Below are 17,021 nucleotides of genomic sequence, written 5' to 3'. Positions count from 1 at the left end.
CCGTCAAGGCCGGCCGAGGACTTGGACTGGCCAGACGGGGGCTTGACAGAGACCCCAGACAACAGACGTTCCGTGTCGCCGAGGATCCCACAGCATGGCTATCGCCCAACACATGAGAAGCAACTACCCAGGTATGTTCTATACCGACTATCTGCTGCGTCTAATATTGGTGCTGATGTATTGGGCTTGCTCTGCCCAACAGTATCGATGCTACGACTACAGACATACACACTGAGTCTCAGAGACTGAAGCGGCGGCACAGCTGGGCTGGTGAAGGTTCCCCCTACCGCTGGCCTCTTGGCGGCACACAGACGAAGCAAGTCTCGCTCTGCGACAACATACCCGAGATCTCGCTCCCTAGCACCCCCAGTATCTGTTCCATTCCGACCCTGCCGTCGCACTCAGTCCGTCTGATTCCGGGATCTGTGCAATCTACACAACATATGCATAGTTCGCCAGGGTCATATCCGTATGCTTCGGGTTCGATTGCCTCCATCCGCATTCCAGGAGGAGCAGTGACGCTCCCTCCCAGCGAAGCCTTCGAGCACAGCTCGGGGACTGCTTTCACTCTGGCCGACGACGGTACCCGGAAAAGCCCCACGTCCACCTATTGTATGTTATGCTGGTGAGCACTATTTCATAGTGAATGCGGCCGCGGATCGCTTACTCTCTTATCCGGGAAGAAATCAACACGCCCATGGTACAACGTTCAAGGAGTCTTCAGAGAGGCCGCATTCCTCGACGGCAATGACTCCCTCCTATTGCGGCCATAGCGCGTCCTCGTGCCCGTCTCCTGTTGCCGATAGTCTGCCCAACCTGAACGTCTGATGCACCTTTTCTTCTTCGCTAGTGGACTTGGTCGTCTGCCCGTTGCCTTGTCCGTTATATGAGCTCCTACTTTTCCTCTCCGTCACACTCGTCATTCACATTCGTGCATGCTTGAGGCTGCATATCATCCACATATTATGCACCGACCTGGCTCGTTCCCGTATACTCATCGTCGTGGGTATTCCACACATGTCACAGTAGTTTTCGGATCATGCAGCATAACACGTGCATCTAGTATACATTGACACTTGACTCTTCACTCTGCGTCCGCCTCCCCAGCCACAATGACATCGTCTTCGTAGCGGTAGCACGTCAGCACGAACTCGGCAAGACATGCCATATCGAGACTTACCGATCTTGAGCACCGCTCGCACGAGCTGGGTCGCGAGGAGGTACTGCTGCCTCTTCGAAATGAGCGGATCGTACACGTTCTGCTTCTTCATGTCGTTCTCGCCCTTGTCGAGACAGTCGATGCCGAGCGTCGAGCGCTTCTCCTTGACCTGCCGGCTCTTCACCTCTGCGAGGGTCTCGATCGGTGACAGGCCGCTGTTCTCCGCGAGCGCGAGTGGAATCGCGTCGAGCGCCGAGGCGAATGCGCGCATTGCGTACTGCTCGATCGACGGAATCTGCATGTCGAGTGAGTGAGTGAGTGAAGGATTCTGCAGGGCGAGCAGGACCTATTTGAACGTACCTCGTCAGCGGCCTTGGCCACGGCGAGCGAGCAGCTGATGTCTGCTGCGCCACCGCCATACACGACCCGGTCGTCTACAATGATATTCCGCACAGCGCAGATCGCATCGTGGAGTGCCCGCTTCGCCTCGTCGACGATCTGCATATGACCTGAGGTTAGCAATGGATTGAGAGAGACGCGAGATCCCACGTACCATTTTGTTGCTTCCGCGCACGAAGACGGTGACTGTCCGCGCGTTGGCACACTCCTCGATAACGAGCATCTTGTCGCGCGTCGTGCCAAAGGTGAGTTCCCGGACGATGCCAGCGTGACCGAGCTTCTCAGGAGTGAGGTCTTCAAAACGGGGTACGATGCGGCCATTCGTCGCGATCGCAATCAACTATGCAGGTATTGAGCTTCTCCTAGACGCATCAGATAGCGCACCGACGCACCTCAATCTCAGGCCCACCAACCCACCGGACGGCGGGCAGGTCGTTCTGCATGAGCAGGTGGTTCGCCTCGTCATCGAAGCCCCACTGGCAGATGACCAGATTTGCGCCAGTATCCTTAACGCGCTTGATCATGTCCTCGAACTTCTCCTTCTCGTACTCGCGCAACTTCTTGTACTCCTCCACGCTCGTGATGTCAAGCTTGTGCTTCGTCTTTGGCCGCGGGGGCTCGAACGGGCACGTGAGGATGGCGAGCTTCGCATCGCGCACGGTGGAGGGCATCTGCGGGTGCGACATGTCCTTGTCGATGAGGACACCGTGGATGAGCGTCGTGTCTGACAGCGAGCCGCCGACTTTGCCGTCAACCTTGATCATGTCGAAAGGCACATCTTTGCGCTCCAGGTCCGCAACTGCCATCACGGCCTCTACTGCGATCTCGGCAAAGTGTGTGTGGTCTTTTGACACACTGAACGTTCGGTGAGTATGCTTATAGGGACGACAGGAGGACAGGGAGTGGCGTATACCTACATTTTGCTGCCCAAGCTCGTCAAGGTAGTTTTGAGGAGGTTAGAGGTGTCGTCCTTGGAATAAGGTATGCGGTCTGATATGCGGTCGAGGTGCTCAACAGCAACCGCACATGCCCGGTCAAAGCCATCTGCTATCCGGATGGGGTGAATTCCTCTGTCGAGGAGCCCTTCACTTTGCTCCAACAAAGCACCAGCAAGGACTGTTCCAGAACATGGGTTAGTGCAAGCATGGGTCGTCAATGACACAACACGGGTGAGGGCATGTCGGGGCATGTCAGGAGGTCTTTCGCAAGCAACTCCTTCAGCACGTAACCCCCTGCAAACTGACGCTGCAGGTAGGAACCACGGCGAGCGATGCGAATGACTCGTACCCCCTACAAGCACGGGGACGAGTTCTTCGGTCGTTGGATTTCACTACCCCCACAGCATTCTCATGTTTCCAGGAACGCCTTGCACGCTTGATACTGCTCCCAGATAAATGCACTCACCAACAACACCGGTTGTCCCATCTCCGATCTCGTCGTCCTGACTTTTCGAGAGTTGTACCAAAAGCTTCGCGATCTGGTGCTCAACCTCCATTTGCGACAGGATCGTTGCACCGTCGTTCGTAACCGTGATCTCTCCATCTGGGGAAATGAGGATCTTGTCCAGACCTAGGTATGGGTATGGCTGGATGAGAAGGTTGTACACTTGTCAAGGAGCTCATGCGCGAACCTCTTGGGCCGAGAGATGTACGAATGATGTTTGCAACAGTGCGCGCAGCGAGGATATGTGACTACGCAAACGTCAGATATCGTCTTCACTCAAATTTCCCGTCAAACACGCACCTTGATTGCCTCTATGCCATGGCTCCTCGTCTTCTTCGCCTGCTCGCGCAGGATGATGAACGGCCGACCGTACTGCAGAATTCAGGACTTGTTTGTTTAGTATGTCGCATATAGTCAGAGCCATTTGCCGCACCTCGTCGGTCGCATACATAGCTTGCGGTTCAGCCATGGTTGAGACGTACGGGGGAGTATGGAGGAGGACGCGCAGAGATGAAATCGCGGCCTTTCTGAGCGCCCATAATGACGCGTGACTGGTGGGCGTTACTCCATCACGCTCACGTCGCGTCACGGCGGGGTACGGCCAAGCTCGAAGCCACAAAATAGCCCCTCTAGTTGGAAGACGTTGGCTTAGCCCAGACGACAGCAACAGACACGACCGCCAGTCATCTCCAGCGCATCCTTGTGGACAAATACCTTGTATTACACCGTTATTGTCTGTCTAGCCATTTACAAGCACGTCTGCGCAGTTATATGTTCAGAATGTACACGAGAAGGTATCATCTTTGCGATCGGAAAACGTCGGACGGAAGTGAGCTACAAAGTACGAGTGTACGATAAGTACTGTACTAATGACACGAGGATGTACGTGCGTGCGGGAGCGGGATGTATGACAGCAGATCACTGGGTAAGGCAAGTACGACGTCAGGCAACGCTCGATGGGCAAGGGAGAGGGGAATAGACGTACGAGGAAATAGTCCGGAACACGGCGCGTGACAAGTGGCTCGCCCGCTCGGGGGGCTGGGTCGAATTGTAGGCTGCGCAGGAAGGGATATCAATACCGAACGACCGCTGGCCCAAGGACAGAGCAATACGCACAAGCTATAGGATAATTTTTCGTCAATCTCCATGATCGCCGCTTGGTTGCCGCAGCGGTAGCAGTAGTTGGGTGCAGAGAAGATCGTGACAACGTTCCTGTCCTGGCCCCAGTTGTATCCTGCATGGAAGCGGCGGCAAAGATCAATCTGACGTCAGCGGATGAGCGATACAGGGGGCACGCACCCTCCATGACCAGCTGGTGCGCCCGCGCAACCAGAGTAAGTCCGTTATTGTGGTTGAACGCCTCGCTGATGTCCTGGCCGAACGTGTAGCCCGCACCGCGAGGGGAGATACCCCAGCCGCACCGGTCGTCGGGGTCGGACCAAAGAAGGTCGCACATTGGGCCCTCGTGGGGCACCTCCTGTACGCGGTCAATACCACGTACGTGGTCGAGCGTGTCGATCGATGGGGAGAGGCCTCCGTGAAGGCAGAATATCTTGTGAGAAGAAATTAGTACCAGCGTCAAGTGTCCAGATGGTATGCTATGCAAGCGCCCATCTCCTTGTGAAGTTCTCGAGATGCCATCGTGATGCTGGAAGGGTACTCCAAAGCCATATCGATGATGGAGAGAGCGGGGAAGCCACGAATCTGTCCACATAGCATGCAGGGACATAGTAACATGCGGCCGTCGGTGATATGGTGGCCTCCGCATGCGTATGATCGAATGAACATACGCCGAGTTGCGGTGCCACAGAATGGACGTGGTAGGCATGAGACTGGGATCCAGTCGCAGCACCCGCACGCAACCAGTGAAGGATGTAGAGTCGTGTGCCGAGCCACATCGCCGCTCGATCACGCGCCGCAGTCCAACTGCCCGAGCCACATTGCAGAAGGGAAGAAACTCACTTGGTTCTCGATGAGAGCGGTGAGGGGGAGGTAGTCGAAGAGGTCGGTGAAGTATCTCCATACGTTGGCGTTCCCGTACTTGCGGAGACATTCGTCGTAGAACCCATACACTTGCGTGATCTGCCGCGATTCGTGGTTCCCGCGAAGGATAGTCACTCGGTCGCGGTACCTGAGCTTAAGGGCAACGAGGAGAGTGACGGTCTCGACGGAGTAGTAGCCTCTGTCGACGTAATCACCCATGAAGAGGTAGTTGGTGTCGGGTGAGTTGCCGCCGATGCGGAACAGTTCTGAGAGATCATGCTGGATGCGCGGGTAGGGTTCATAAAGGAAGGTGAGGAGGTGACAGCGCGCAGAGCGTCCAACATCTGAGGTGAATAGGTAGTTATGTTAGAGAGCAGGCTTGGACGTACGAATTGACCGTGAATATCTCCGCAGACCGTCACCGGACATCTCACTGGTTGAACGTTTGACTCCTCCATCAAGATCTCCCGTGTCTAAACCCCCAAACCATACGCCGTCAGTACTCGCGCATACACCAACGTCGCCCGCCTCCCCGAGCTCAATGCTCGTCGGGGTGGCGCCGCGTCTTATCATGCATCAGGAGGACTAGCGCACCTTGTCGCAAAGCCGCTTGACGTCGGCCTCTGAGAGCTGTTTGCACTGGCTGAGCTGTGCAATCCAACCGTCTACTTCGTGTTCCATAATGTTTTCTGGGCGTGGGTGTGTTCGAGGAGAAAGACTGGGACGGGGATGGTGGGTGATGCGTGCGGACTCTGAGCTTGCGCGGGGACGTGACGAGGACACACTGAAGTCATGTGTGACGCGTTACAGTCACGCAAGAACTGCCTCGATTCCTCAAGCGGGTGTCTCGCAGTGACTCTCTTCCCTCCTCCATCTGCCCGCTTTCTAAGCGTTCCTTCTCTTTCTCTGCTCACTGCTGGCACTCTTCGTGCACTATCCGCTACTAGAGAGGGCGAGAAACAGAAACCGAACACCCATCCGCTATGCCGAAGGTATGTAAGATTCTCGAAACATTGAGATTTATTCGCTGACCAAGATTCTGCCTTCAGAATAAGGGAAAGGTTCGCATTCGACCCATTTAGCCTGGAAAATATGTCCTGACCCTCCGATCTGCAGGGTGGTAAGAACCGGAGACGTGGAAAGAACGAAAACGACGACGACAAGCGCGAGTTGGTCTTCCGGGAAGATGGCCAGGAGTACGCACAAGTGACGAAGATGCTGGGCAATGGCCGTCTAGAGGCCATGTGCTTTGACGGTGAGAAGCGGTTGGCCCACATCCGGGGGAAGATGCGGAAGAAGGTGCGTAATGCTACGATCATTCACGAAAATGCCCCTCACATGGTGGCGTTTCCCCGCACGATCAGGTCTGGATCAACCAGGGAGATATCATCCTCCTTTCGCTCCGTGAATTCCAAGACGACAAGGCGGACGTGATTGTAAAATACACCGCCGATGAGGCTCGGAGTCGTACGCATATATCCATCGCTCTATCCTTGCTGCGGCGTCCTAACGCCCTCTTCCCCTCCCGCAGTGAAGGCGTACGGCGAACTCCCCGAGAACGCGAAGATCAACGAGACCGAGAACTTTGGCGACGAAGAGGGCGAGTGTACCTTCGAGTTCGGAGAGGACGAGGAGGTCGACATCGACGATATTTGAAGACGTGTATTTCTATCCTGTATTCTCACACCCCGATTGGCCGCCCGATGTACACTCTACCAGCCCGATGTCCCGCCTTCATCGCTGTTTTGCTATCTTTTGGTTCACTTCCATCGGTGTATCAGAATCATCATCTTATTCGCTCTCTAATTGACGAACTTGCTCAAGACAAGCCGCCCCCATGTAAGGTGAGTCGCAACACTAGGCCTTGATATTGCACCCTACGTCGTCTGGCTATCTCGCAGAGATGGTGTCGTTTGTGTATTCGCCACAAGAGTTGAGGAATATGGACCATGTAAAAGCTACGAATGCCGGAAGTGCTGGGACATCGCGTTACCCAGCAAGCGGCCACGACAATTTATATGTCGCCTTTGGTCGCACAGTCGCCGACGTCCTTGGAGGACTCGTTAAGTATCTGTGCGGCGGATGGATGTGGGCGCAGCTGACGCCACAACGCGTTTACTTGCACAATCAAGTTGCCATATGTATTCTCATCAGCAAAACCCTCCCTGGTAAGTCGCCGCAATCCCCCTAAGGAGAGACTATCAGCTCGGTACTCATATCATTGAACTTTTCCTAACCTTCGATCACTGCCTCTCCTCCGTCATCCTCACTTTCTCCGGCAATCTCATCTCATCCCATCTGCGAGGCCCGCAATTACTACTCCTTCAAGCAGCCGAGTGCAAGACAAACGACCCCGTTAGAAGGAATCTGGTACTGGCGGTCAGGACAAGGTTCGCTACGGTAGCGACGATGCGGCGAGGGAGGTTGCTCACCTTCTTCGGCACTGGCGCGGCCATAACCTCGGCGGATGCCATCAGGGCAAGTGCGGCAGCTATCAAGCTTGCCAGACGCATGCTGGTTGAGTGTGTGTATGTTCGATTATCGACGGATGCCAAAGGTATCACTGAAGTGGTGTTTGATAGAGGCCTGCTGCGACCACGCCTTTATCATATGGGTGGCTAGACGCCATCCACCTGACACGTACGCAGGCGAATGTTCCAGACTTCAACTTCAACTTCCAGTCGTGCATTTTGCAGCTGCATCCTCTCGGTCACTCGGCACTCGTAGATCTCGCCACGTAAGATGGATCGCGTGAGTCGAGAGAAGAGGCGTACGTAAGTAACCCAACCGCTGCTGCGGTGTCTCGTCGTTGCTGCCTGCGCGGCGATATGGCTGCATTCGATATACCACTTTCGCATTGCACAGGCACGTCCCCGTAACAACGATGCTTGGTGGAGATTTGGCATGAACTCCTTCTGTTCGGCCATCGATGGAGTATTGAGATTATAGGCGTTCGTCTTGGGCCCCTTCTTGTTCCTGATACCGAGTACGCCCGGCGTCGGCTGGACTCAGTCCTTCACTTCAGATGTGAACTCGGACGGACGCCTCAGATGTCGTCAGAATAGCGGACGACTTTCGACCGGGCCACAATCTGATGTGTGTATCACTATACCTTATGAGATCTAGTGTCTTGTGTTAGTGTAGAACTGTTTCATCGCGTATGAAGGCCCCTCGGCGGGGCGTTCAGTTAATGATTAATGATGTCTGGTATGGCACGTAGTATCAAATGACGTTGCAATCGGCGCAACTCGCCATGAACAGGAGGTTTCAGAGGAGGAAGACTAAGATTGTGACGGATAGTGTGAACGAGAGGTGATCAAAGCTATCAGTACTTGAGTCCTTGTTCATGCACTTCGACCATCGCAACGAGGCTGTGGCACGCAATTACCCTGTGGTGAGTCCGTTGCTGGGTCATTCCGAGAGTCGTCAACAGCGTCTAATTTCTGAAGTCTTTTGAGCGTGACAACCGACCCATTCCGAAGGCGTCCCAAGATGTCGTCCGTGACTTCGAGCTTGTCGCCATCCATATCCATTGTGAGGACGAATTCATCCTCGGGATGACCGAGACGGAAGTATGTGCACGCCTTCCCGACGATATGCTGCGCACTCAGCGTTAGACCGGAGATGATGCAGCATGTTCGCATGGGATGAAGGCTGAAGCTAGAGCTCACCTCCACACTTGTACTGTTGAAACCGGCGACTCGCTGTTGCCATCTCACTCGTAAAAGTGATGGCATGTTTGGGTCGTTCAGACGCAGTATGTCTTCTGCGCTTTCTCTTGTCGGTCGCTGAGCGCAGGAGCAAGAGTCAGAGGGGCCCATTGTCGCGGATGATCGACCAGGTGATCGCTGCTCCCCGGCCACAGAGGTACCAGCCTGTGCCGGATCCCTAGAGGGCGATCCGCCAAGATCGGGCTTAAGAGAGGTTGAAATTGTCTTCGACGTAGGCGGATCGACTGCCGTCGTGGCTTCAGCTGCTCGCGACCGATCTGTGGGGGACGTGGTCGCCGTCTCAGGCTGGCGCGACACGACTGTCGTAGCAGGATTAGGCGCAACGGCGTTTTCTGCATGGGCCGACCGTTGGCCGGATACAAATGAGCTTTGGCTAGCCTTTCCAAGCGTTGATGTCGATGTGCCCGGAGGAATGGTGTCCACAGTGTCCAACGCAGTGGAAACGGGCATCTTCTGAAATGTGCGATTCGCAGACGGGACGAATGCTGATGCAGTGGCGACAGCCTCCCAGAATGTAGAACCATCAAGCGGGCGACAAACCGAAGGTTGCCCGGATGCCCACGGTCCAGAGGCGGATTGTCTGAAAGCAGGCTTCGAGTCGTTGGTTGGCCCTAACGTACACAGGAGTATTCCCCATTCCTATGTCAGATATCACCAGTCGCAACAGAGCCATACGAGCATCTCATAATCGGACTAACCTGCATTCCATGTAATTGTTTGGGTGGCTGCACTAGCACAAGAGGACTGCGCTCTGTAGCTCTTGCTCACGATGTCGTAGAAGCCTCTAATGTCCGACAGAGCACTGGTGAATTGAGCTGTTGCTGCAGACAGCTTCTCGGCCTCATACTTGAGCTGTCAATGGTGGCGTTAGAGCAATCCTGACACAACGGCATAATAATTCCGGTGCACGCCCAAGACATCGCGCTCTCATGTTCCGGGAGGGGGTGTGACGTGACGTGGGCGCAAAGTGTAGAATTGAACAAAATCAGAGGAGGCACGTACATATTCTTCAAAAGTACCTTGCTTACGTGCTTGAGTGGCTCTCACCCTCAGCTCTTCCGGGGATTCATCGAGGTGGGCTATGACGCAAAGTCGATGATCTGGCGCATAGGATGACAAGCACCACATCGGCCTCTCGGCTTCCATATCCCGCATCAATGATTTACAGCTAGTGAGTCAATAACGTTAGCCGGACTTCATTAGAAAGGGGGTACCGACACGAACGTGAATGGTACCCTGTCGGCACTAGCTATTGGCGCGGTTACAGGAGAGGCCACGCCACGGTTCAGACTTGTATCTATCCACAGCATATTCAAAGAAGAGTGTGAGTACAATAATTTCGCAAGCAAAGATAGAGGGCACGTACTTGTCGGTCCTTGTCGACCGTTCGATTCGCGGCTACTGTGATCACTGCGTGGGTGCTCATTTCTGCAGCTGTTCCCAAACGAGCAATATCCTTTCAGAAAAAATTGGCACACTGCCTGTCCACTTGTGTGAGCAGAAGTCAGCCGCATTGCTTTCAGAGGTACAACATTACCATATAGTCCAGCCAGAAAGGAGGGAGGCTATAGGCTGCCACGTACCCTGGCGCGCGCTACATGGTGTACGGAGAGTGTACGTAATTTCGAAACATAAGCGATATTCCTCCGAGTCCACGTGCAAACACAATCTAAACTTCAGCGAGTCCTTGAAAGTTAGCTGCGACCACCATCTTACTCCTCACTAATGCTCACAGTGGCAACATGCCTTCTCATACCGAGCAATTGAACAGGCTTGAGAAGCGCCTGACGAACTGCATGCTGAAATCTAGAACGGACGAGGATTTTGATGCCAGCTTCTATGCTCTTCTGAGTAGCATAATTGGACGTCGTGCGCCATGCAGAGAGCAACGAGGCGAAAGATCTTTGGGGCATCGTCGACAAGGCCGGATCTATCTTGGACAAGGCCATTGACTGGGCATACGGCGATGGCGATTATGACTTCCTGAAGTCGTTTGCGCACTCCGACAGTACCCCGCTCGTGCAAGACACTGCGCCGCAACCAGTTGGTGAGCCACAGACACTCTCGTTGGTACTCTTTGCTGACTGACGCTACGGTGTCGCAGGACAGGGGATTGCAAAATCATTCCTGGCACTCCTCCAACGCATTGATCCTGGTCAGTAACTGCAACAACGCACGACGTCATTGCTGATACTGCGTCACTTTCAGGATCTGTTTCGCAAGGTCTCCAGGACAGGCTGATTTCCTCGCCATGGACGGCATCGTACCGTCCTCATCCGAAGTCGACGCGCCTCTCGCTTTTCCGAGACGGAGCCAACGCATCTACAACCAAAGGGACACCGATTGCGCGGACCATGCTACAAGCTCGCTGTGAGATCTCGTCGGACGACTTCCCGTGCCCCGTCAATGCGGCAATCGCGAAAGACTCGTCTGTTCTGGCAGTTGTCGGCCAAGGCGGGTGGAAGAACCGCGATCCTGTCCTATCCCTGTACATCTTGGACGAAACCGAAGAGAACAGCGGCGGCGGGGCAGGCCAGAGCAGCGGCAGAGACTCCTTGCTTAGAAGACACTATCGTACCGTCGTATTGGAGCCTGGACTCTCTGAGGTTACCTACCAGGTTGCGATGGACACACTGCATGTAAGAGTGTAGAAGAGCCTCAGTCACACACGCCCGAAGTACGCTGCACCAATCTCTGTATTGGAGACGTGCTAGTACTCGGTGGACGTGGTGAAAGGCTGAGCCGACACCACGTCGAGGCGCGCGTCTTGTACGACGCGCGCCAATACTGATTAGATACAATAATAGTCCATGTAGTAGTCCGTATAATAACTATACTAGTCCCTATTGTAATCCCTTACATTCTCCCCCTCTAGAATCCACTACGGGTTCTTGATTAGGATAATAGATGCAATAGTATCGTACGCAGTCCGAATGCCCATTCCGAGTCGTGGTTCTTCAAGAAAATATACGGTATGCACAGAATCGAGGAGGCAACCGTATGGAGCTAGTCGACGATCCGAGGTTGTCTCAAAGCGACCCAGCAGGAGAACCGGTCTGGGTGTGTATGCCCTCGCCGGTCTCCTGTGCCTCTGCGTGCCCGTCGTCCTGCTAGGGACCTTCACGAGTTAGCAAAACCCGTGGGTACCCAAGGATACATCCGTGGGAATACCCATGGGTAAGTACATCCACGGGTGTAGGTACCTGTTTCCCACGGGTTTTCAAGGATACGGGTATGGCTAGGTAAACCCGTGGGTACCTGCACACCCTCATATTGTAGGCACGAACCGTGGGATTCTGTTGATATGTCACACGAATTTTTCCGATCAAAACTGAGTGTGCTAGAGGTGAAATAAACATGCCCAAATCCGGAAGTATAGGCTGTCTCTTGCGCTCAATTGAGCGCTTATCCGGGCATCTCTGGCAACTGAGCTCAAAAGACAGCCTATACTTCCGGATTTGGGCATGTTTATTTCACCTCTAGCACACTCAGTTTTGATCGGAAAAATTCGTGTAACATATCAACAGAATCCCACGGTTCGTGCCTACAACATGAGGGTGTCACATGGGTAACCTGCAGGCTGCATAAACCCACGGGTACCCGAATATCATACCCACAGGTATGGGTAATCCGTGGGAACATACCCGTAAGGATGCGGGTATAGCCTTTGGATTTTCAACACCCGTGGGTACGGATGACGGGTACATCCGCGGGTCACTCGTGAAGGTCCCTACGTCCTGCATCTCGACGTCCGGAGATTGCTCGTGAGTTTGGCCGCTGGCCGGAGTGCCACCACGCTCAGATACCAGCGCAGGCCCAGAGGTACCGGGAACGGGGAGTGGAGCTCCTGCGGCGTCGGGCAATGCGGGAAGCTCGTTCTCGGTGGGCACCTGAGTGATATCGTCCAACGAACGCGGTGCGGTGGGCCACGGCTCAATACAGTCGACCGGCCGATGATGCTCCAAGTTTCTCATACGCCGGGCGACGTTCTCGATGAGGAGGACGGAGCGGTCGGTGATCCCACAGCGTGCGGCCCAACGCACGATGTCGAACTCGCTGACGTTCGCGACATCCAGAGGATAGGGCTGGATGTTTTCGACCACGCCGATGGGGTACTGTCCGAGGTTCCGAAGGTGATGGTACAACCCATGCACCGAGAACACCCGGACCAGGTTCTCGAGCATGCTTGCTCGCAGCGTGGGTTGTTTCCTCGCCGACGTAGGAACGAACCGCTTCAAGAGGCTGTTACCCTCAATGAGCGGGATCGGCGGCACGGTCGTGTCGTTCGGCGGGTTGGCCATGAGATGGCGAGGAATGTTGATTGGGTACCTCGCGAAGAACTTGGACCAAGCTTGCGGGGGGTGGAAGTGCGTAGGTGTCTTCATTTCCTTGTCCGCATTCCTCCAGTTCTCCTTGACGAACTTGAGCCCCGCGACACCCATGTAGCCGTTGTTTGTATCGACCTGCCTGATGAGGTGCTTCACCCTCGCTAAGGCTCCGTCGCCCTGGTTCTTCGCGTGCTCCAGGAGGGCTACCGCTTGTGCCGTAGTGACCGGCACATAACGATACCACTGGTCAGCCATGCGAACGTCCGTCTCCGTCGGCCATTTGATGACGTCCGGCCACTTGCAAGACTCTGGCGTCGAGCCCGCAGGCACGCCCAGTGGCAACGGCTGCGGCTGCGGTTGGACTTCCCCAGGAGGGGGGGTGAACCGTTCGCGCTGGCTTTGGTACGCAGCTGCTTTGCCTTTCAGCTGCGGGGCCTTCCGGTACCCTCGGTACACCTGCCTGCTGTGACGCTTGCGCACGGTGTCCAAGTCGATGGCGTTGGCCTCATCACCGCCGTTGTCGGACCAGTCGTCGTCATCGTCGTCGAGGAAGTCGTACGACGCAGCTGTCAGTCCAGCAGTAAGCCTGCTGGACGACGAGCCGTGGTCGTGGGTGCGTGGTTGCGGCTCCTCACGTCGTTCTGGTTCCTGTCGCCGGGGGGCGGACTCGATCCGCGCGGATGGGAGACGAACTTGAGGGTTCGTCTGCCGTTGGTGCGAACCGGCTCCGCTGGACGTCCCCGGGCCATCTCGACGGTCTTGAGGAGGCTCAGGAGCCCGCGACGGTCCTGGTTGGGCGCGACGATCGTTGGGCGACGTGCGTGAGGGCGAGGGGTCGCGTCTGGAAGGTCGATACGTGCGCGGCGGAGACTGGTCGCGACGCGATGGTCCTGCTCGCGGTGGCGAAGGCCTGTACCGAGTGTACCTGTCTTCGCGACGGTCGTACCGCTCGTTCTGTGACGAACGAGCAGGCGACCGTGATCGGTCCCGTCGACCCCGTCGCTCTTCGTCGAGCTGGCTCCGTATGTCGCTTTCAAGGCGACGGTGGAGCTCGCTCACGTCGCGCTCGCGGTCCTGCAACTTGATGCGGAGGTCCTTGACCTCCCTGTCGCGGTCCTCGTACGCCTCCCGGGCCTTCTGGACGCGCTGCCTCAAGTCCTTGTTTTCCCCTTGAAGCCGCGTGATCTCCTGCCTCAGGCGAGCCTGTTCCTCGCCGGGCCCTTCCCCCCTCGACGTCTGCCAACGTCGGAGGTGCTCCCAGTACGCCGCTTGCTGGGCTGTTCGCGCTTCCTCGTGGGCCTGCAGGAATTGCGTGTCGTGCGCGGCCGAGACGACGTGTTGCATATACGATGCACACGTCGTGCATCGCGGGTCCATGTGCACCATGCACATCCTCGTGGTGTCCGGGCACGTCCATGGTATCGCCGTCGGCGTCGTCATCGGAATCGGCATGAGGGGCGGCATGTTCGGGGGTGCCGCCGTCGTCGCTGACGTTGCTGGGGATGCCATGGGGAAGGCAGCTTGATATGGCGGCATCGGGGTCGTCTGGTACGACGGAAACCCCGGTGCCGACCCCCCGAAGCCTTGTTGTATCGGGTGTGTTGCTGTGTTGAAAGGCGGCTGCGACTGGAACGTCACAGTGCCGCCGGGGTGTTGTTGTTGTTGGAAGGGAGGAGGTATCGCCGTCTGGTAAGACGACGAGCCTCCGCCCGTGGTGTGATGAGTGTTCTGGCTGTCATTGTCGACAGCCATGTTGGATGGGTTGAGGTTGGAGTTGGGGTTCATGATGATGAGCTGGCAGGTGTGGTGGTGCAGAGTAAGACGTTGGGGACGGACGCGACAGCGGTCCGTGAAATTCGCTAAGTCCGCGTATCTTAAGCGCCTGTTCCGCCCTTTTCCGAATCGGGTAAGGCGCGCTCGACGCGGTCACGTGACCGACGCGCTCGACGCGTTGGTCAGTCCTCTGGTGCCTTAGGTAGAGATTTCCAATGTCTTACGCCCCGTAGACGGAAGTACTCGTCTACGGCGGCCAGATCCTTGCAATCCTTATAAGATTTCCACGTCGTATCGCCATGAGTCCATCGTACATGAAGCTCGACCTTGCCGTCCACCCAACGGTGGCCTACGATTTCGTCCACGAGCCATTCGATATCGTCCGCTTCGCCCATATCATACCACGCTCGCGAGTCTCTTAGAGGGAACAACGCGTCGTCATTAGGTACGTGTCTTCGCAACCATTCTACATGGAACGTAGGATGTACGCCACGGTCTGCCAAGTCCTTCGGTAACTCTAGTGTATAGCTAGACGTCTCCGGAACTGCCGCGATAATCTTGTAAGGCCCAATGTACTTGGGTAGTAGCTTGCGCGCGCGTCCCTTTGGCATGTTGAGGTTCTTGGTAGATAGGTATACCAGGTCCCCGACTGTTAAGTCGGGTTCCGCTTGACGATGTTGATTCGCGTAGTGAGTCTGGTTCACGCGGCTCTCGATGAGCACATCGTGAGCCATCTCTAAGTTCGCTCGAGCCCGTTGCGCGAATTCTTGAACTCCTGCAAACTGAGAGTCCGTTTGAATACCGGCCATCGTTCTTGGTAGGTATCCATAGTTGAGCTCGAAGGGCGCGAAACCGGTCGATGCACTCGTTGCTGAATTGATCGCGAACTCGACTAAAGGTAACTTGTCTACCCAGTCGAGCTGGTCTGGTAAGACCATCGCACGGAGTATTTGGCTGACCGAACGAATGGTGCGTTCGGAGAGTCCGTCCGTTTGAGGATGGAATGAGGTTGACATGAGTAGCTTGGTACCCATGAGGCGATGGAGTTCCTTCCAGAATCTTGACGTGAACTTGCTGTCCCTGTCGGAAACGATCGATTCAGGTAGCCCGTGTAACCGGACTACCTCTTGCATGTATAGCGCTGCGAGATCCGCGGCCATGTCGGTAGTACGAATAGGAATGAGATGGACCATGGACGTAAGGCGGTCCACGATCACCCATAGGTAGTCGAAACCGTTCGATCGAGGGAATGGTCCTACGAAGTCCATGGATATCGATATCCATGGTCTTAATGGAATAGGTAGCGAATGTAACAATCCGGCCTTGAGATGCGTTCGGGACTTCGAGACTTGGCACCTTGCGCATGATACGCAGAAACGATCGGTTTCGAGTCCGAGCTTGGGCCACCAGAACCACCGGCGTATGTATTCAGCGGTACGCTGTGCCCCGTAATGCCCGATAGTTTCGTGGGCTTGATCCAATACGATTTGCGTCGTGGTCTTGTTCTTGAACTTCGCGCGAGGAAGGCACAGTACTTCCTCGCCGCGACAATTGGTAGTGTAGATGAATCCGTCCCGAAGTGTGAATCGTTTGTGGTCTTGCGGTGCTTCAAGTACTTTGCTGAATAATGGATCCGCCTCGTAGCCTGTCTTCACAGCGTCTTGAAATCCTTGAAGGCCGCCAACGAACTTCTGTAACGAAGGTCCTTTGGCTAACGCATCCCAAACTGTTGGTCCTTTGGCCTGATCATCGATGGTATCCTTCTGCGGCTGACTCAACGAGGGTTGCGCATCCTGCGAAGTCTTCGCATTGGCAGTAGCGGCTGCCATTTCGTCAGCCTCTCGTACTCGGTCTTCAATCTTCATTTTGAGTTCCTTGATCTTCTCGTCGCGCTCCTTTGGGTGTAACCCTTCAGGATTGGCACGTGTGACGCGTCCTGCTTGGAGCTCTTGAATGCGATTGCCTGGAAGGTCGTCCCAGTCCGGGTCGAGTCGTACGTCGGCGTTCACGTACTCTTGAATCGGATGAACTTCATCGGCATTGTCCTCTTCGTAGTACCGAGAGAGGCAATCCGCGACCTTGTTGTCCTTGCCAGGGACGTGGACGACGTTGTAATCAAATCTTGCCATGTATTCGAGCCATCGGATCTGACGATTGTTCGGCTGAGTGGTCTTCTTGAAGAACTCGAGAGCCTTGTGGTCCGTA

The 17,021-nt window shown here is 55.4% G+C and overlaps 10 protein-coding genes across 10 annotated transcripts; 2 read left to right on the top strand and 8 right to left on the bottom strand.

Annotated features, from left to right (window-relative positions):
• Positions 1 to 894: 894 nt before the first annotated feature.
• Positions 895 to 3,518, bottom strand: L226DRAFT_540685 (uncharacterized protein). Its single transcript, XM_067681924.1, has 10 exons — positions 3,435 to 3,518; positions 3,302 to 3,373; positions 3,189 to 3,249; positions 2,963 to 3,127; positions 2,476 to 2,674; positions 1,951 to 2,413; positions 1,713 to 1,898; positions 1,520 to 1,657; positions 1,181 to 1,454; positions 895 to 1,122 (listed from the first exon to the last, which is right to left on the bottom strand). The coding sequence occupies exons 1-10, from the start codon at positions 3,468 to 3,470 to the stop codon at positions 1,085 to 1,087; spliced, it is 1,632 nt and encodes a 543-aa protein (XP_067528989.1). The 5' UTR covers positions 3,471 to 3,518; the 3' UTR covers positions 895 to 1,084.
• A 170-nt stretch (positions 3,519 to 3,688) lies between these two features.
• L226DRAFT_517148 (serine threonine protein phosphatase 2A) lies at positions 3,689 to 5,737 on the bottom strand. The gene is made up of 7 exons (XM_067678504.1): positions 5,579 to 5,737; positions 5,374 to 5,457; positions 4,964 to 5,263; positions 4,301 to 4,553; positions 4,118 to 4,235; positions 3,987 to 4,056; positions 3,689 to 3,922 (listed from the first exon to the last, which is right to left on the bottom strand). The coding sequence occupies exons 1-7, from the start codon at positions 5,663 to 5,665 to the stop codon at positions 3,920 to 3,922; spliced, it is 915 nt and encodes a 304-aa protein (XP_067528988.1). The 5' UTR covers positions 5,666 to 5,737; the 3' UTR covers positions 3,689 to 3,919.
• Positions 5,738 to 6,097: 360 nt separating this feature from the next.
• L226DRAFT_473447 (nucleic acid-binding protein) lies at positions 6,098 to 6,640 on the top strand (the record flags this gene model as incomplete). Its single annotated transcript, XM_067676524.1, has 3 exons — positions 6,098 to 6,283; positions 6,349 to 6,451; positions 6,516 to 6,640. Coding segments are annotated over 3 exons (414 nt in total), but the record flags the coding sequence as incomplete, so codon positions are not given.
• A 1,492-nt stretch (positions 6,641 to 8,132) lies between these two features.
• On the bottom strand, positions 8,133 to 9,333 carry L226DRAFT_343063 (uncharacterized protein). Its single transcript, XM_067674091.1, has 2 exons — positions 8,656 to 9,333; positions 8,133 to 8,583 (listed from the first exon to the last, which is right to left on the bottom strand). The coding sequence occupies exons 1-2, from the start codon at positions 9,163 to 9,165 to the stop codon at positions 8,329 to 8,331; spliced, it is 765 nt and encodes a 254-aa protein (XP_067528986.1). The 5' UTR covers positions 9,166 to 9,333; the 3' UTR covers positions 8,133 to 8,328.
• On the bottom strand, positions 8,997 to 10,236 carry L226DRAFT_540681 (uncharacterized protein). Its single transcript, XM_067681923.1, has 5 exons — positions 10,082 to 10,236; positions 9,940 to 10,012; positions 9,718 to 9,883; positions 9,414 to 9,567; positions 8,997 to 9,354 (listed from the first exon to the last, which is right to left on the bottom strand). The coding sequence occupies exons 1-5, from the start codon at positions 10,227 to 10,229 to the stop codon at positions 9,239 to 9,241; spliced, it is 657 nt and encodes a 218-aa protein (XP_067528985.1). The 5' UTR covers positions 10,230 to 10,236; the 3' UTR covers positions 8,997 to 9,238.
• Positions 10,237 to 10,457: 221 nt separating this feature from the next.
• L226DRAFT_563890 (uncharacterized protein) lies at positions 10,458 to 11,366 on the top strand (the record flags this gene model as incomplete). The annotated part of the gene is made up of 4 exons (XM_067683588.1): positions 10,458 to 10,566; positions 10,598 to 10,762; positions 10,820 to 10,870; positions 10,924 to 11,366. 4 exons carry the CDS (start codon positions 10,458 to 10,460, stop codon positions 11,364 to 11,366), a joined length of 768 nt encoding a protein of 255 aa, XP_067528984.1.
• Positions 11,367 to 11,744: 378 nt separating this feature from the next.
• Positions 11,745 to 14,828, bottom strand: L226DRAFT_576388 (uncharacterized protein; the record flags this gene model as incomplete). Its single annotated transcript, XM_067685348.1, has 2 exons — positions 11,745 to 11,825; positions 12,360 to 14,828. The coding sequence occupies 2 exons, from the start codon at positions 14,826 to 14,828 to the stop codon at positions 11,745 to 11,747; spliced, it is 2,550 nt and encodes an 849-aa protein (XP_067528983.1).
• Positions 14,829 to 15,013: 185 nt separating this feature from the next.
• On the bottom strand, positions 15,014 to 15,355 carry L226DRAFT_427436 (uncharacterized protein; the record flags this gene model as incomplete). The annotated part of the gene is made up of 1 exon (XM_067674662.1): positions 15,014 to 15,355. A coding segment is annotated over one exon (342 nt), but the record flags the coding sequence as incomplete, so codon positions are not given.
• Positions 15,356 to 15,433: 78 nt separating this feature from the next.
• Positions 15,434 to 15,691, bottom strand: L226DRAFT_423482 (uncharacterized protein; the record flags this gene model as incomplete). The annotated part of the gene is made up of 1 exon (XM_067674604.1): positions 15,434 to 15,691. A coding segment is annotated over one exon (258 nt), but the record flags the coding sequence as incomplete, so codon positions are not given.
• Positions 15,692 to 16,219: 528 nt separating this feature from the next.
• Positions 16,220 to 16,474, bottom strand: L226DRAFT_447925 (uncharacterized protein; the record flags this gene model as incomplete). Its single annotated transcript, XM_067674915.1, has 1 exon — positions 16,220 to 16,474. A coding segment is annotated over one exon (255 nt), but the record flags the coding sequence as incomplete, so codon positions are not given.
• Positions 16,475 to 17,021: the final 547 nt, after the last annotated feature.

Source organism: Lentinus tigrinus, assembly GCF_003813185.1.
Source record: "Lentinus tigrinus ALCF2SS1-7 unplaced genomic scaffold L226scaffold_63, whole genome shotgun sequence".
Classification (NCBI taxonomy): domain Eukaryota; kingdom Fungi; phylum Basidiomycota; class Agaricomycetes; order Polyporales; family Polyporaceae; genus Lentinus; species Lentinus tigrinus.
This window is presented reverse-complemented; position numbering and strand designations above follow the sequence as displayed.

Bases quoted from the DNA above. Each gene is read 5' to 3' on its own strand.
- L226DRAFT_517148 (XM_067678504.1), bottom strand. From the start codon at position 5,665: ATGGAACACGAAGTAGACGGTTGGATTGCACAGCTCAGCCAGTGCAAA. The intron at 5,458-5,578 runs GTGCGCTAGTCC...TTGGGGGTTTAG, and splicing joins TCAAGCGGCTTTGCGACAAG to ACACGGGAGATCTTGATGGA. The intron at 4,554-4,963 runs GTGAGTTTCTTC...TCTTCTCACAAG, and splicing joins CCGCTCTCATCGAGAACCAA to ATATTCTGCCTTCACGGAGG.
- L226DRAFT_540685 (XM_067681924.1), bottom strand. From the start codon at position 3,470: ATGGCTGAACCGCAAGCTATGTATGCGACCGACGAG. The intron at 2,675-2,962 runs GTGAGTGCATTT...GTTCTGGAACAG, and splicing joins TGGGACAACCGGTGTTGTTG to TCCTTGCTGGTGCTTTGTTG. The intron at 1,899-1,950 runs GTGCGTCGGTGC...ATACCTGCATAG, and splicing joins TTGGTGGGCCTGAGATTGAG to TTGATTGCGATCGCGACGAA.
- L226DRAFT_343063 (XM_067674091.1), bottom strand. From the start codon at position 9,165: ATGCCCGTTTCCACTGCGTTGGACACTGTGGACACCATTCCTCCGGGC. The intron at 8,584-8,655 runs GTGAGCTCTAGC...CTGAGTGCGCAG, and splicing joins TCAACAGTACAAGTGTGGAG to CATATCGTCGGGAAGGCGTG.
- L226DRAFT_540681 (XM_067681923.1), bottom strand. From the start codon at position 10,229: ATGCGGCTGACTTCTGCTCACACAAGTGGACAGGCAGTGTGCCAATTT. The intron at 9,884-9,939 runs GTTCGTGTCGGT...TTGACTCACTAG, and splicing joins GCCGACAGGGTACCATTCAC to CTGTAAATCATTGATGCGGG. The intron at 9,568-9,717 runs GTACGTGCCTCC...CACCATTGACAG, and splicing joins AAGGTACTTTTGAAGAATAT to CTCAAGTATGAGGCCGAGAA.